Raw genomic sequence first — 16,605 nt, 5'->3', positions numbered from 1 at the left:
TAGGTGGTGGATGAAACTGGAGGTGAAGGAGAGACCCAGAAAAGAAACAGAATCCTTGACTGCAGGGACTTGACATTTCAGCAGAAGAGAAAAAAGTCACACCCACCACCACATGAAACATCAAACTACGACAAATCAGCAAATATAGCAATGTGGTAGTAAAGAGCAGTAGAGTTTTCATCATTCCCATTTTTTTTTTTTTTTTTTTTTGGGACGGAGTTTCGCTCTTGTTACCCAGGCTGGAGTGCAATGGCGCGATCTCGGCTCACCGCAACCTCCGCCTCCTGGGTTCAGGCAATTCTCCTGTCTCAGCCTCCTGAGTAGCTGGGATTACAGGCACGCGCCACCATGCCCAGCTAATTTTTTGTATTTTTAGGAGAGACGGGGTTTCACCGTGTTGACCAGGATGGTCTCGATCTCTTGACCTCGTGATCCACCCGCCTCGGCCTCCCAAAGTGCTGGGATTACAGGCTTGAGCCACCGTGCCCGGCCCCCCATCATTCCCATTTTTAAGGCCCAGCTAAGAGGCTACTTTCAGCCAGGCTTGGTGGCTCACACCTATAATCCCAGCACTTTGGGAAGCTGAGGCAGGTCTGGAGTTCGAGACCAGCCTGGATAACATGGTGAAACCCCATCTCTACGAAAAATACAAAAATTAGCTGGGCACAGTGGCACGTTCCTGTAATCCCACCTACTTGGGAGGCTGAGGCAGGAGAATGGCTTGAACCTGGGAGGCGGAGGTTGCAGTGAGCCGATATCACACCACCGCACTCCAGCCTGGGCGACAGGGCAAGACTACATCTCAAACAAACACAAAAAAGGGCACTCTCCTCATGAAGTCCTCCCCACGACACACGTTATGGATTCTCTTATGTACCGCTGCTTTGGCACACATCACATGTACAGCATAATTTGGCACTTGATGTTGTTCTTGGTTTGAAGCCTCAATTCTAGGTACCACATTGTATTGAAGATATTTTCCATTATAAAGGTAATAATTTGTGCTTAATACAGAAAATCTGAAAAACACTAAAATCTTAGCACTGAAGCATAATCACTTGGTATATTTCCTTACAGTCTTCTTTCAAATGCTCTCCCTCTGTTTACACACACAATCATACTATGATCATATTGTAAGGGGATGGCCATGCCTGCCCTAGCCAGAAGCTGTTGCAGCTAATCTGACGGCATCACTGTTGGATTCCATTACTGATGGACCCATGCTTACCAGGGGATGAGAGGACTATGAGTGAGAATCCGTTGGCTGAGTCGGGAAGAGATTGGGCTGTCTTGCCCTTGCTCCTTTCTCTCGGTCACTCTATCTCCCTTCTCCCCTCCCCACGAGGGCCCAGACACCTGGGAAACATCTTTTCTCAAGCTCTATGGCCATTTGGTAGTAAAAGTGGGACTTGAAGAGGAAAAGCCCTTGTTAGGCCTCGAGGTTTCTTAGCCTACCTTACCGGCGTTGCCAAGCATTGAGGGTGACAGCCACAAGGCTAACAGATAAGCGGTACTTTGAGTTCTTATTTGTTACTGTCACCACCCTTGCATATGCTGTTCCCTTGGGAAACTCACAGGAGACGTGGTTAATCCCAGGATTTGAGGATTTCTAGGTCCCAAGGCCAAAATGCCACTCATCGAATGCCATCAAGATATCACCCTGGTTGTTAGATACGGTAGACTTGCTGGAGGTTGACCACCTGAACTCCAGAGGCCACTCCCAACCCTCGCATTCTGTGAGCCAACTGGAAGCAGCTTGGGCTTTCTATGGGTTTTTCATAGATGTTATGTTGAAAATTGTAGAAAAGGTCAAGCGCGGTGGCTCACACCTGTAATCCCAGCACTTTGGGAGGCCAAGGCAGGTGGATCCCCTGAGGTCAGGAGTTCAACACCAACCTGGCCAACATGGTGAAACCCCGTCTCTACCAAAAATACAGAAATTAGCTGGGTGTGGTGGCGGGTGCCTGTAATTCCAGCTACTTGGGAGACTGAGGCAGCAGAATTGCTTGAACTAGGGAGCTGGAGGTTGCAAGGAGCTCAGATCAAGCCACTGGACTCCTGCCTGGGCAAAAAGAGCAAAATTTCATCTAAAAAAAAAATTGTAGAAAAGTACACTGTCACCCCAGGTTATATATATGACCATGAATGCTGCTGTGTCATAATAGTCAATCCTTTGGGCTCCTCCCTCTCTGTGGAACCCCTGTAAAGTACGTGATTCCAGGCATAGTAACTTGATGTTAGAAATGCATGCACTATGGCCAGTGATGCCATGACTGAGAAGCGCCTGCCCTTGACACTGTAAGTAGAGTGAAGGAGTGAAAGGCAGGGGCATACACGCCACACGGCCAGGGCTCAAACCTTGTTCTTCCATGCACGAGCCACACATGACTACAGTCAGCTCTGTGCCTTACCCTCTTCATCTGGAAAGCAGGGAAAAATGAGAAATCCCACAGTAAAGGGCTGTTACGAGGCTTGAATGAGTTAAGATGTGAAGAATGTAGATCATATACAATGCATAACACATTTTAGCTGTTATTATAGCCACATGGCATTAAAAAGTTTTTTCACATTCCTTATGAACGTCAGAAGTGTTAAACGTTGTAGCCAAGGCATCCAGCTAACAAGCGTCGGAGCTGACATTCCAGCTCCTAAGCCCCTCCGCCCATCTTCTTTCTTTACACTGTGAAATACCATTGCTTATCTTGGCACAGACTCAGTTACTAAGGAATCAGATAGAAATGTCTGAAAATTCTTTTAGTGGCTTGCTGGAGTCCACACTCAGTAGATACTCGCCAAACACAAAGGCGCAGGATTGTTCTGCTGAACAACCTAGTTGTCCGACCTAGGTCACTGACAACCCGTTCAGACTTGACGAAGACCTGTTTATTCCGGGACGGAGTATTATCTGTTATGAAATCTTGTATTTGAAAAGCTGAGAAACGAATCTATAATCCCTGCTGTATTTACTTGAAACAAACATATGTGCCTTGAAACAATGACCCAGGCCAAGTCACAGCCGTGAACATAGTTGAGCTTCAGGAGAGGTGAAAGGTCAAGAGAACCAAGCTCTGTTTCCAACCACCTAAGGAGGATGTCTCTGTGCATGTTTGGGTGTGTCTGTGGTATATGTATGCACGTGTGTTACAGTGTGTATGTGGATGTGTGTGTGTGTTTGCAGACAAAAGTTCAGGAAAGAAATACACTAAATGTTATCAAGGCTTCATTCTAAGGATTCTAGGATACATGACAGAAGACAAGGAACTGTAAATTGTACTCAGTGGAGAACTACCAAAACACCCCAGAATTTCCCGATAAGCAAAATATGAAAGAATGTATTGCTAACAGGCCAGGCATGGTGGCTCACAACTGTAATTCTAGCTCATAGGGAGGCAGAGGCGGGAGAGTAGCTTGAGCCCAGGAGTTCAAAACCTGCCTGGGCAATATAGCGAGACACCGTTGTCCACAAAAAGGAAAAAATAAAGACAAAAAAAATTTGTTACTAATAGACTCCCTGACAATAAATACTAACAGAAGCTCTTTATTCTGAAGAGAAATGACACAAGGTATTAACTCAAATCTATAATAATGAAGAACCCCAGAAATGGTGAATAAGGGGGTATGTACACACACACACACACACACACACACACACACACACACGCACACGTATTTCTCTTAATTTGATAAATGACTATTTAAAGCAAAAATTGTAATGCCATAGTGGGGGTTTAACATATATAGATGTAAGACTTATGATAAGAGTAGCACAGAGGATGGATGGAGAGCGTACGGAAGTACAACGTTGTAAATTTCCTGTATTTTGCATAGAGTGGTATGAAACTATCTCAACAGATCATGACGAGTTCAGGATGCAGATGATAATCCCTAGTCCGGGTGAAAAACAATGCAAAGAGATATGACAACAAGCCAACAGAGAAATTAAAACAAAATGTTAAAAAATATTTACTGCCGGGCGTGGTGACTCACGCCTGTAATCCCAGCACTTTGGGAGGCCGAGGCGGGGGGATCACGAGGTCAAGAGGTCGAGACCATCCTGGTCAACATGGTGAAACCCCATCTCTACTAAAAATACAAAACATTAGCTGGGCATGGTGGCGCGTGTCTGTAACCCCAGCTACTTGGGAGGCTGAGGCAGGAGAATTGCCTGAACCCGGGAGGCCGAGGTTGCGGTGAGCCGAGATCATGCCATTGCACTCCAGCCTGGGTAACAAGAGCGAAACTCCATCTCAGAAAGAAGAAAAAAAAAAAAAATTTACTAACCCAAAGGGCAGGAAAGGAGGAAACGAGGAATAAAAAGCACATGAGACATATAGGAAATCAACACAGGAGCTCGAAATCCAACTATATCTATAATTATGTAGGCTATAAACATAAAAATCTTATCACTCCAACTACAGGGCAGAGGTAACAATGTATAAAAAGGTAAGGCCCACAACAAATATACTTTAAATGCAAAGACAGAAGAATGAAAAAAATATATCGTACAAACACTAAGCGTGAGAAAACTGGAATGGCTGTGACAATATCAGACAAAATAGACTTTAAGAGTATTTCTAGAGGTAAAGAGGAAAGGAGAGACATTTCATAATTATAAAAGGTCTAATATATATGAAAGACATAAAAACCTAAAACGGCTAATATATATAAAAGACATAAAACATGAATATGTATTTGCTTAATGACAGAGCTTCACAATACACAACACAACAAATGACATGTACATCCTGCCCGAGGCCAGTTATTCCAAGAATGTAAAGTTGTTTTAACATTTGAAAACAAACATTGTAATTTACCATATTAACAAACAGAGAAGAAAAACCATATCAGAATCTCCATACGTGGACCAAATAAACATTTGAAAAAGTCAATAATCGTTTACAATAAAAACTCTCAAAAACATAGAAATAGAAGAGAATTTCCTCAATCCGATAAAAGACATCTGTGAAAAACCTATAGCTAACATCATACTTAAAGGTGAAATGTGAACTCTTTCCCTAACATTGGGAAAAGACAAGGATGTCTGCTCTCAGCATTTCTAGTTGACATTGTAGCGGAGGGCCCAGTCATTCTAATATGGCCAAAAAAAAAGTATAGAGATCGAAACAGAAAAAATAAAAGCATCCCTATTCACATATTTCTACATAGAAATCTATTCCTATTCTTAATTATATATGGTCAATTCCATTCATTATAGGGTTAAAAAATGTGAAATGCCTAAGGCCTTTGAACTCAAAACTACTGCATTGTTGAGAGAAATTAAAGATGGCCTAAATAACAAGTTCTAACCTATTCATGAACTGGAAAACTCAGTATTTGTAAGATAATAGTTCTCTCCAAATTGGCTCGTAGTCAGTATAATTCCTATCATAATCCCAGCAGAAATTGAAAAGTGATTCTAAAATTCATGGAAAAATGAAAAGGACTTAGCCAAAACAATGTTGAAAAAGAACAATGTTGGAACATTACATGACCTGGTCTTAAAGGCTAACTAATAAGCTATGGTAATCAAGGCCCTGTGGGACGAGCGTAAGAACTTACCTATTTTTTAAAATCTTCTCAACCAATTTTACTACTCCATTGCTAATAAAATGCGGGCCTTCTAAAGGTCCTAAATGAGGTCTATTTTAGGCTGTTATTACTATGTTGTTATTATTATGAAGCATTTTTATTTTGTTTTATTTGCTTTTTGAGACAGAGTCTCACTCTGTTGCCCAGGTTGGATGGAGTGCAGCATTGCGATCTCGGCTCACTGTGAACTCTGCCTCAGGTTCAGCAATTCTGCCTCAGCCTCCCAAGTAGCTGGGATTACAGGTGTCCGCCACCACGCCAGGCTAATTTTTGTATTTTTAGTAGAGACGGGGTTTCATGATGTTGACCAGGTTGGTCTCAAACTCCTGACCTCAGGTGATCCGCCCACCTTAGCCTCCCAAAGTGCTGAGATTCAGACGTGAGCCACCGAGCCCGGCCTACGATGCATTTTTGCTCTTCCTTCAGTAGATTGTGTGTTTCTCCCTGCATCCAGGCATGTGGGGCTATCTAAGTGTTCATGTCATCTATGTCTGCACTATGCCCTGTCTGTCTGTTTTAATAGTGTCTGTTAAAACAGCGACCATTATCCATCATAGACAACCAGTCTCAGTCCTCATGGTGCGGATGAAACACAGAAGCCACAAAGCTGCTTTTCCTGAAATAACGTACCTGAGGTGGGGGGCTGGCTGGTTTTGGATGACACCCATTTTGGTGACGACTCGGGATGTGGGGCCACAGGTTGCACTGGACGAGTCTGTTTGGCTGCCAGTTTCATCAGACCCACTTGCCTCTTGTGAAATATTTCCTGCACATCACCCAGCCTCTGCAGGACTTGCTGGGCTTTGGCCTGCAGTAACGAAAGCAGATCATGAGGAAAGTGTCCCTCTGCATACAGCCTGAGGACACAAAGCATTTCCTTTCTCGAACCTTCCCCTACTCCCCACGGCCCTATCTCCCTCAGGTGACCTCCCCTCTAGGCATCATTATGCAAGATGTGCCCTGCCATGCTTCAGAACTGTGCTTCTAAGGATCAGCCTCTCCTACTTGAGACCCTCAAGGGCAATGCATCCTTTCACTATGGCGTCTCCAGTGCCTGGAACAGCCTGGCACAGGACTTCAAGACCAGCCTGGTCAACTCGGTGAAACCCCATCTCTACTAAAAACACAAAATTGGCCGGGCATGGTGGCTCACGCCTGTAATCCCAGCACTTTGAGAGGCTGAGGCGGGTGGATCACGAGGTCAAGAGATCGAGACCATCCTGGTCAACATGGTGAAACCCCGTCTCTACTAAAAATACAAAAAATTAGCTGGGCATGGTGGCGTGTGCCTGTAATCCCAGCTACTCAGGAGGCTGAGGCAGGAGAATTGCCTGAACCCAGGAGGCGGAGGTTGCGGGGAGCCGAGACCGCTCCCTTCCACCCCCGCCTGGGTAAAGAAAGCCAAACTCCATCTTCAAAAAAAAAAAAAAAAAAACACAAAATTAGCCAAGTGTGGTGTCGGGCGCCTGTAATCCCGGGTACTCGGGAAGCTGAGACAGGAGAATAGCTTGAACTCAGGAGGCGGAGGTTGCAGTGAGCTGAGATTGTGCCACTGCACTCCAGCCTGGGTGACAGAGCAAGACTCTGTCTAGAAAATAAAAATAGAAATAAATAAACAAACAATTAGAATACAGTGCGGTTTACGTCATGTTAGATAGATCAAAGCCTCTTGGCCTGAGTCCATGGGTGGACTTCAGAGCATTCCCCAGAATGACATCAACAGTTAAGACAGGCTGGACCCTCCCTGGGGCAGCCTGCTCCTCCACGGCATCCTCTCTCCCCTGCCCTCTGCCCAGGAAGCTAGCTACAAGAAGCTCCTAAACCAGAAGTACAGACCAGGCGATGAGGCTCTCAGAGGAAGGTGACCTATGGCCAACCCTGCTGGCTTCATGGAAGAATGCACTTCGCAAACGCAAATCCAATCAACTTATTCCCCTGCTTAAATCCAAACTCTTTCCTGTGGCCCACAAAGCCCACCTTGCCTGCCTCTCTCTGACCTCTCCCCAAACACACTTCCGTTGCACCGTGCCAGGCTCCCTCCGGCCTGGACTCTTTGCACGGGCTGCTCCTCCTGTCTGGAAAGGCTCTCGCGTCTTCTCGTTCTCCAGGCTTTAGCTGAAGTGACCCTTCCTGAGAGCCTTCTCTGACCCCAGTCCAGGCCAAGTTCCTCTGCCACATGCCTGACCCTAATCCCTCCTTGACAGCACTTACAGCTTGTAACACATTTTTGTCTGATTATTGTGTTCACGTCAGCCTCTCCCACGAAACTGCAAGCTCAGTGAGGGTTGGAAGCGCGCCTGTTTCTGCTCACCGTGGTAGCCTGGCACGCAGCACGGCGCGCGGTAAATCAGGAATGCTCATAAGCATTAACAGAGAAATGACTGATTTAGGCAGACGAAGGGTCAGTGTGCCAGGACGTTCAGGCCGGGAGGCCGAGGCCATGGGAGGGCTTCGGAACCAGTTCGCCCACGCGATACCGCCCGGTCAGGACACCCTGCATGCACTTTATCAGGAAGAAGGTACAGTGCCTCCCTCCCCTTCTGTTCCCCAACTACAGAATCGGCCCAGAAGCATTACCTTTGCATCGAGGGTGAGCAGCAATTCAAACTCGTCGTAAAACTCCTTGGGGCTGAGCAACGGGTCCTCCTTGGCTGTGCCCAGGAACGTCGCAATGTCGTTCAAGGCGACGTCAACCCCCTCTCGAGACTGGCACTTGTCTACAGCTTGGGAAGCCAACAGGTAGATTCCTGCCTCACACCATTGACTGACCTTTAGGAAAGAAACAGCGCCCTGTGTGCTTAGCCTGACCACAGCTCAGAGCCGCCATCATTCTCCGCGTGTCTGAGCTTGTAAGATGCCTACAAGGATTCCGAGACAATGGGAAATTGTCATGGGACGGCGTAAAGTGTAAGGGGTCTAACCGCAGTAACTTATACTATGAGGTGGACAAGCCCAAACCAATTTACACCTGTTCACTTATCAGGGAAGGCACCTGGTCAGCAAAATGAGTCATACAACATTCTTATCTCTTCCACTGACAGTAGTTGCTACATCTCCAGGAGGAGACAGCTAAATATATATTTAATTTGAGGCAAGGTCTCACTCTGTCACCCAGGCTGGAGTGCAGCAGTGTGATCACGGCTTACTGCAGCCTGGAGAGGTCCCTCCCAGCCTCAGGTGATCCTCCCACCTTAGCCTCCCAAGTAGCTAGGGCTGCAGATGCATGCCACCACACCAGGCTAATCTTTCTTTTCTTTTCCTTCCTTCCTTTCTCTTTCTCTCTCTCTTTCTCTCCTTTCTCTTTTTCTCCTTCCTTTTCTCTTTCTCTCTTTCTTTCTCTCTCTTTCCGTCTCTCTCTTTCCTTTCCTTTCTTTTGACAGGTTTTCTTTTCTTTCTTTTTTTTTTTTGAGACGGAGTTTCACTCTTGTTACCCAGGCTGGAGCGCAATGGCGCGATCTCGGCTCACCGCAACCTCCGCCTCCTGGGTTCAGGCAATTCTCCTGCCTCAGCCTCCTGAGTAGCTGGGACTACAGGCACACGCGACCATGCCCAGCTAATGTTTTGTATTTTTAGTAGAGATGGGGTTTCACCATGTTGACCAGGATGGTCTCGATCTCTTGACCTCGTGATCCACCCGCCTCGGCCTCCCAAAGTGCTGGGATTACAGGCCTGAGCCACCGCTCCCGGCCCTTTTCTTTCTTTTGACAGGTTTTAGCCATGTTGCCCAGGCTGGTCTCGAACTCTTGGGCTCAAGCAATCCTCCCACCTCGGACTCCCAAAGTGCTGGGATTACAGGTGTAAGGCCCCGCACTGCCCAGCCTTATAGCTAAATATCCCTTAGGCTGGTCCAACCACAGAGCAAGGTAATGAACGGCTTTTCGGGTTTACCTGCTAGGACACTTGTCTTGCATCCTAATTGGTTACCAGAACACAAGGTGATTAATGAGACATTAGACTTGGCCCTAACATTTCCTGGGATTAGGGAGTGTCTCTTTAACAAAAACACAACTTTCCTCTCTGGATTCCCAGGTGATGCCTATTTGCATTTACTGGTGTTTGTCTTTCTGAAGGAAGCAAGAATGCAAAGCTTTGTAGGTCAGCACAGCAATATTCAAAGTTTCTGGACGCTGGGAGGACATCAGATAGGTGATGAATTCTAATTATTCAATTTATAAAAAAGACTCATGTTCGTTGCTCTTTTGAACTCCACTGAGACACGTGAACAGAAAGACAGGGACCCTTTTGCCACTTGAAGAGTGATGTGAAAAGAAGCTCCCAGCACCAGCACATCTGCATCTCATGTGACCTGAAAAGCAATATCACTATCCCGAGAAAAAAGATCGAAATGGAACACTTCAAAGCAGTTATCTAAGTGGGAAAGAGTATTATATTTAAAATAAATATACAACTTACATTTAGTTAAGTTAAATATTTATGATAGGCAATTTAAGATAAATACGATAGGCCACTTAAATGTTTATCTTATTGTTTTCCCAGATTATTTACAGTGAATATGTACTACATTTAGAATAATAAATAGTAATAAAGAGATTTCAAAAGTAATAGCTACCGTTATATAGGGATGTGGGGTAGTGGGATAATGTATGAGCCCATGAGTAACCTTTTTCTTCCTGTATTTTTGGATTTCCACAGTAACATGTATTCATGCTTTGAGGTATGCTGTGAAAACCTCTTTACATATCATGTTTAGATCTGCAAAAAACAATAGGCTGGGGGCTTCTGTAGAGTTAATATAGCTACTTGCTTTCTCTCTTCCCCCCTCTCTCTCACGCACACACACCCCAGGCTTGTTATCTCTGGAGCAGAAATGGAGTTGGGAAAGCAGCAGCTGATTCCGCAGGGAGCTCAGCACGCACAGCTGGCTGCGCACCAGCCCCTCGGAGCCACTTGCTTCTGGAACAACTGGATTTCATTGATACTAAAATCCCTTTTGCCATGGGATGAGGTAAGCAGCCCGGGTGGGTGCCTCTTGCCGTGTGAGAGGAGCAGCTGTGGGGATGGAGCACGCTGACTCACTGCCATCAGCCACATGCTGGCTGGGAACAGCTGACGGAGAAGGCTCCAGAAACAGGGCTCCTGCTGACTGGGAACACACCCTAGAGGTCACCTCCAACAGGCACCTGTGTCTGCACACCCCTGCCCCCGCGAGGCCCCGTGCCTGCGGCCTTGCCGTCTATCCTGTGAAGCCTGTGTGTGGCATCTGGCAGGCCTGACTTCAATTCTGCCTTCCCCTGCTTGCACCATGTGTGGTCTGGGGCAGTCACTTATCCCAAGGTTTCCTGGTGTCATCCCTGCACCACCTGCACCAAAATCACTTGGGCACTTAACTAAATTACCAGTTCCTGGTATTCCAGACCTACTGACGCCGAGTCTCCAGGGCAGTCCATGAGGGAATCTGCCACGTAACAGCTTGCTAGGCGATTCCCGTGTGCTAAACCCCCAGACCCAGCAGAGCATCAACTTCTGCCTCTGCACAATGAGGCCATTAACACTTTCCTCAGAGGGCGTCTTGAGGATTATAAATAGATGACATAATTAGGTTCCTGACAGGAAGACAGCAGGTGCTCAATAAATGTAGGGATTATGAGATGGCCATTATGGCGTAAGCTTCTCCAAAGAGAGTCAAAACCCTTGCCTTTCTATGAGGGAAGCACTCTGCAAGTATAGTGCTTGGTTCTCTGTACACCTGAAAGGAAATCAAGAAGGGTTCCCACAGAGCCAGGCCAAAACACACTAAGCCTGGCTCCACACAGTTAGACACGGGCTTTAGTTCATGCTAATGGGATGTGGTGGCATGGCCAGGGCACTTTTGACCTTCAATAGCTCTACAGCCTAGGATCTGCACAGGTTTGCATGCCCCTTGAACTTGAACCTGTCGGCAGTCACGTAAGGAAGGGAGGGCAAGCAGAAAATCTTGCAGACGTCATGTTCTTGGCTGTGCTCTGCTCACCTTGTCCAGCTGTCTGTGCAACTCCAAGGACTTTCCGAAAACGTCCCGTTGTTTCTTGTTTTCATTGATGAAATTGTCACAGAGGTGCCTGAGCTCCACGCACCGGGGCCTGATGGTGTCTGCTGCATCATGGTGGCTTTGCATGAGCTGGTCCCCAACCAGTGCCAGCAGCTGGGCCTTTTCCAGGGGCTCCTGCAAAGTGAACATCCGCAGCCAGGCATCAGAAGTCAGGGCATCGTGAGGCTGACAGCTCCCTGGTACCCTACGCCCCAAGCCTGGAGGGAGATGGGGGAGGTGCTGACGCAGGACGAAGGCTGGAGAACCTCAGAAAGCTCGGAATGGTTCCGGGCCCAGGAAGCTGAGCCTGGCCCAGAGCTGTCCACACTCTCAACAACAGCAGTCATTCACTCAAATACCTGCTGAGTTCTGGGCTAGACACTGAGGATGCAGTGTTAACAAGTCAAACACTGTCAGATTAATGGAGAATTCAGATATTAACTAAATCATACAAATTATTAAATTATTACAATTGCAATAAACTCTAGGGCAGAGAAGCATAGAGTGCACATCATAAGAGATTCTGAATAGCACTATTAACTAAAGGAACAAGAAGGGGGACTCACACCTGTCTTTGAGGAGAGTTGGGGGTGAACTGAGGCGAGGACACTGGTGAAAATTGGGTTTGGACAACTCGAAGGTGGTCATGACACTTAAGAAATATGCTTATCTAGGCCAGGTGCGGTGGCTCATGCCTGTAATCCCAGCACTTTGGGAGGCCAAGGTAGGTGGATCACAAGGTCAGGAGTTTGAGACCAGCCTGACCAACATGGTGAAACCCTGTCTCTACTAAAAATACAAAAATTAGCTGGGTGTGGTGGTGGGTGCCTGTAATCCCAGCTACTCGGGAGGCTGAGGCAGGAGAATCACTTGAACATGGGAGGCGGTGATTGCAGTGATCCAAGATCACGCCACTGCACTCCAGCCTGGGTGACAGAGCGGGACTAAGTCAAAAGAAAGAATGAAAGAACGAAAGGAGGGAGGGAGGAAGGAAGAGAAATACACTTGTTTAAACCCCTTCCCAAGGCCTGCAAGGAACCTGTCTACACTGATCCCGTCTACACTGATCCCATCTGCTCATCACATTTCCTACCTCTTTCTGCATGACACTTCACTGTAACCATGTGCCAAGCTGCCTGTTTTTTAAGCATTCCTTTATTCATCTGTCTCATATTACTGAGAACCTACTATGTGCCAAACACTGTCATAGATGCTGGGGGTTCATTGGTAAAGAAAGTGGGCAAAAATCCCGACCTCATGAAATGAAGCTTACATTTCAATGGAAGACAGAGGCAATAAATGACTGCATGTGCAGATGTTACAACACCTTAGACAGCGACAAGTACGTGGGGAAAGTAGGCAGTGGGAGGGCAGGGAGTGCTGGAGCTGGCGTTTTAAGCTGGACTGTGAGAGAAGGTCTCCCTGAGAAGGAGCTACCCGAGCTGTGCAGAAAAGACTTCTCATAGAAAGACCGAGAGTGGCCGGGCGCGGTGGCTGGCCTGTAATCCCAGCACTTTGGGAGGCTGAGGCGGACGGACTGCCTGAGCTCAGGAGTTCGAGACCAGTCTGGGCAACACAGTGAAACCCCATCTCTACTAAAACACAAAAAATTAGCCAGGTGTGGCAGCATGCGCCTGTCGTACCAGCTACTCTGGAAGCTGAGGCAGGAGAATTGCTTGAACCTGGGAGGTGGAGGTGGCAGTGAGCTGAGATTGTATCACTCCAGCCTGGTGACAGAGCAAGATGCCATCTCCAAAAAAAAAAAAAAAAGGGAAAAAACAAAAGAAAAGAAAGCCTGAGACTACCAGCCTTAGAAAGAGCAAGACTGGCCCTTTGTTGGCATCTCGGAACTTAGATTTTGGGAAAGTTCCCTCCATTTCCTGATATGAATAGTTCACGATGTGTGGTTTATGGTGATTACCTGCTTTCCTTCTGGGAGTCTGGAAACTTGGTACCTGCCAGACAGAAGTTGCCCACATGGCCAGCTACCAGTAAAAGCTCTGGGCAGACAACATTTCACACGTGTTGTCACAACCCACAGATGGGGGGCAGGAAGCATGTCCTGTGTGACTCCCACAGGAGAGGATTCGAAGAAGCTCGTGCCTGGCTTCCTGCAGACGTCACCTCGCGCCTTTCCCGTTTGCTGAGTTTGCTCAGTACTTTGTCATCGTAATAGCTCATAACTCTAACACAGCTGCATGCAGAGTCCTCCCAGTGAATCTTCAAATTTGCACATGGTCCCGGGAGCGCTCTGGACACAAGCTGAGACCTGAAGTCAGGGACGAGCCGCAGGGCACTTGGATGGGAGGGGAGGTAGCGTCTGACAAGTTCGGGTAGCAGGAAGGGGGTCCGTGTGGCTGGGAGGGGAGGGAGCGTCTGACAAGTTCGGGTAGCAGGAAGGGGGCCCGTGTGGCTGCTGCCCAGGGAGCAGGCAGGAAGTGAGGAGCAGCAGCCAGAGGAAAGGGGGTTCCGTGCGGAGGGCCTCGCTGCCCTGTGAGCACTGTGAGAGGAAAGGCCCTGGGCTTGGGGGGAGGATCTCGCTCATGTTTCTGAAAGGACTGCTTCATGTACGGTACCCAGGATAAGAGGAAACGCAGGACAGCTGGAGGCCCGGCTGCTGTAGGAATCCAGCCGAGAGACGGCTTGTGCCTGACTCAGGGCCCTTCTCCGGACTGCTCTTCCCCGGTTCCTGCAGAGCGGGGCTGGTCACCTCCTCACAGGGCTTCCCCCACTACTGGATCCCAAGTCATTCTCTACGACCCGACACCCACTCACCTAGGCCCTCTCCCTCGCTTTAATTCTTTAACACGCTTATCTCGATCTAAACACTATTTATTTGCTTTAGTGTAGAGTTCCTCCCTCCTCCACTCACTCCCACCAACATGTAAGTTCCACAGGAGCATTTAGTAGGCGTCCAATAAATATTTATCAACAAAATGAATGAATGAGCCAACAAGCTAGACGAGGCAGGGATCTGCTTGGCTGGGACTACTTGATGCGACCTGGACTTCGGCATCAACACAGACGACTGCCACATTCCAAAAGGTCTCCAGGAGCAGAGAGCCCGCGGGCCCTCCTGCCAGCCACATCAGGCACCCAGCACATCACAGCTGCTCTGCTTTAGCTGTTTCAGTAACGTAAGGAGTCACGGCAACTCCAGGTGCGTTCAACCTGCCCTTCTCTTCACTTGCACTGTTTATGGTTTCCAGGATTTCCAAACCCCTCTCCTACCCTCGCACACATGGACGAAGCCCTCCAGGGCCCATCGCCTCTTAATGCCTTTCAAATTCTGACCCCATCTGCCACCTCCTTGCCACTGTGAACTCCGGCCTCATGCCTTCTCATGGGGACAGTTGGCCTCACTGTTTTTCTTCAGGCTCTCCTTCAAATCACGCCCCAGGCAGCTGACAAAGGAGCAATTCCAACACATCTTAGCAAGTTACCTCACTCCCAAGCTTCACGCCCTTTCCTGGGCTCCCAAGGTCTTTAGGAGCAAGCTTAAACTTTTGAGCAATGCAAACAGGGCCTTTCCTTATCTGGCTCATACCTGGGTGTGCCTCTTAACAAGTCCTCCTCAACTTCCTCAACTCCACTCTCTGCTGCAACCATACCAATGACCCCTGTGTTGGTCCCCAAATACTCAGGCAGCTGCAGGTCTCCACGCCTTCTCCATCTGCTGTCTGCCTACAAAGCCCATCCTTCCCTACTCCCCCTTGCCCACCCTCCTCTGGGGCCAAGTCGATCGGCATCACATTTCCGACTTCACCTTCTCCAGAAAACTTTCTCTGTGTTTCTCTTGATCACAGCACCTGCTTCATTATGTCGTGACCATTCATCTGCTGCCTGCATGATGCCACAGACCCTCATGGTCCAGAACCAGCCCATATTCAACCAAAAACAGGGCATGGTACATCTTAGGTACTTACAAATAAACGCTGCACAAAACAGAGAGGAGTAATGGCATAGAAACAAGTGACACAAATCAAGCAGTGGCTAGTCAAAGGACTGAGGCAAAAATAAACAGAGCACTTGTTCTAAACAGCAGAGGCCCAGGCGCACTGGTTATATCCCCTACAAGAAGATTGGAATACTCATTCCCTGGGCAGTAGTTTTTATTTATTTTTATTTTTGAGACAGAGTTTCGCTCTTGTTGTCCAGGCTGGAGTGCAATGGCGCAATCTCAGCTCACTGCAACCTCCGCCTCCTGGGTTCAAGTGATTCTCCTGCCTCAGCCTCCCGTAGCTGGGATTACAGGCATGTGCCACCACACCTGGCTCATTTTTTGTATTTTTAGTAGAGACAGGGTTTCTCCATGTGTTGGTCAGGCTGGTCTTGAACTCCCGATCTCAGGTGATCCACCAGCCTCGGCGTCCCAAAGCACTGGGATTACAGGTGTGAGCCATCACGCTGGGCCAGTGTTTTTTTATTCTTTGGTTCACTGCTGTGTCCTTAGAACTTAAACAGTACCTGGCATGGTGGAAGATGAATAAATGAAGAATGAATGACGGACCTTTCCTAGCACTGCTCAGCTACCGCAGACTGAACCTAGGACACGTGGCATAGCACAGAATGTCTCCCTCTGCCTCTGTAATACTGATAACAACAGCCAACATTTCCTGAGAGCTTACTACACGCTATGCACTGTTCTGAATGCTTTACGACTGCTTATTTCCTTAGCTCTTCACAACAAATCCTTTGACACAGGTACTGTTTTATCAGTGGGAAGGGGAGGCACCATGGTCCAAGGTGACCCAGCTATGAAAGAGAAGAGCCAGGCTTCAAACCCAGGCAGTCTGGCTCCAGGATCTGGCTCAGACCACCATACACAGAGGAAAAATGGCTGTCCTTGTTCTGCCGCAGCTTAGAGACCTCATTTGGTTGCTTGAACTTGTCTGACGTTAGTCAAATATAGAAACATGAAACTTGGCAAGAAAGTCTCTGTTGACTTTTTTTTTTTTTAAGTCCAGCTGCCTAATTTATTAAGAACA

The 16,605-nt window shown here is 47.7% G+C and overlaps 1 protein-coding gene across 3 annotated transcripts in view; it reads right to left on the bottom strand.

Annotated features, from left to right (window-relative positions):
- Window positions 1-16,605, bottom strand: part of MCF2L2 (MCF.2 cell line derived transforming sequence-like 2) — a 243,153-nt gene that overhangs the window by 104,854 nt on the left and 121,694 nt on the right. For all 3 annotated transcript variants that reach the window (XM_032298476.1, XM_032298477.1, XM_032298478.1), the window contains exons 11-13: window positions 11,561-11,752; window positions 8,167-8,358; window positions 6,220-6,397 (exon numbers count right to left, since the gene is read on the bottom strand). In XM_032298476.1, the coding sequence (XP_032154367.1) occupies window positions 6,220-6,397; window positions 8,167-8,358; window positions 11,561-11,752 (562 nt within the window). The remainder of the gene's footprint in view (window positions 1-6,219; window positions 6,398-8,166; window positions 8,359-11,560; window positions 11,753-16,605) is intronic.

Source organism: Sapajus apella, unplaced genomic scaffold, assembly GCF_009761245.1.
Source record: "Sapajus apella isolate SASKATOON/1434 unplaced genomic scaffold, GSC_monkey_1.0 scaffold38, whole genome shotgun sequence".
Classification (NCBI taxonomy): Eukaryota; Metazoa; Chordata; class Mammalia; order Primates; family Cebidae; genus Sapajus; species Sapajus apella.
The sequence above is the reverse complement of the archived record's forward strand: the minus strand, read 5'-3'. Positions and strand labels throughout refer to the sequence as shown.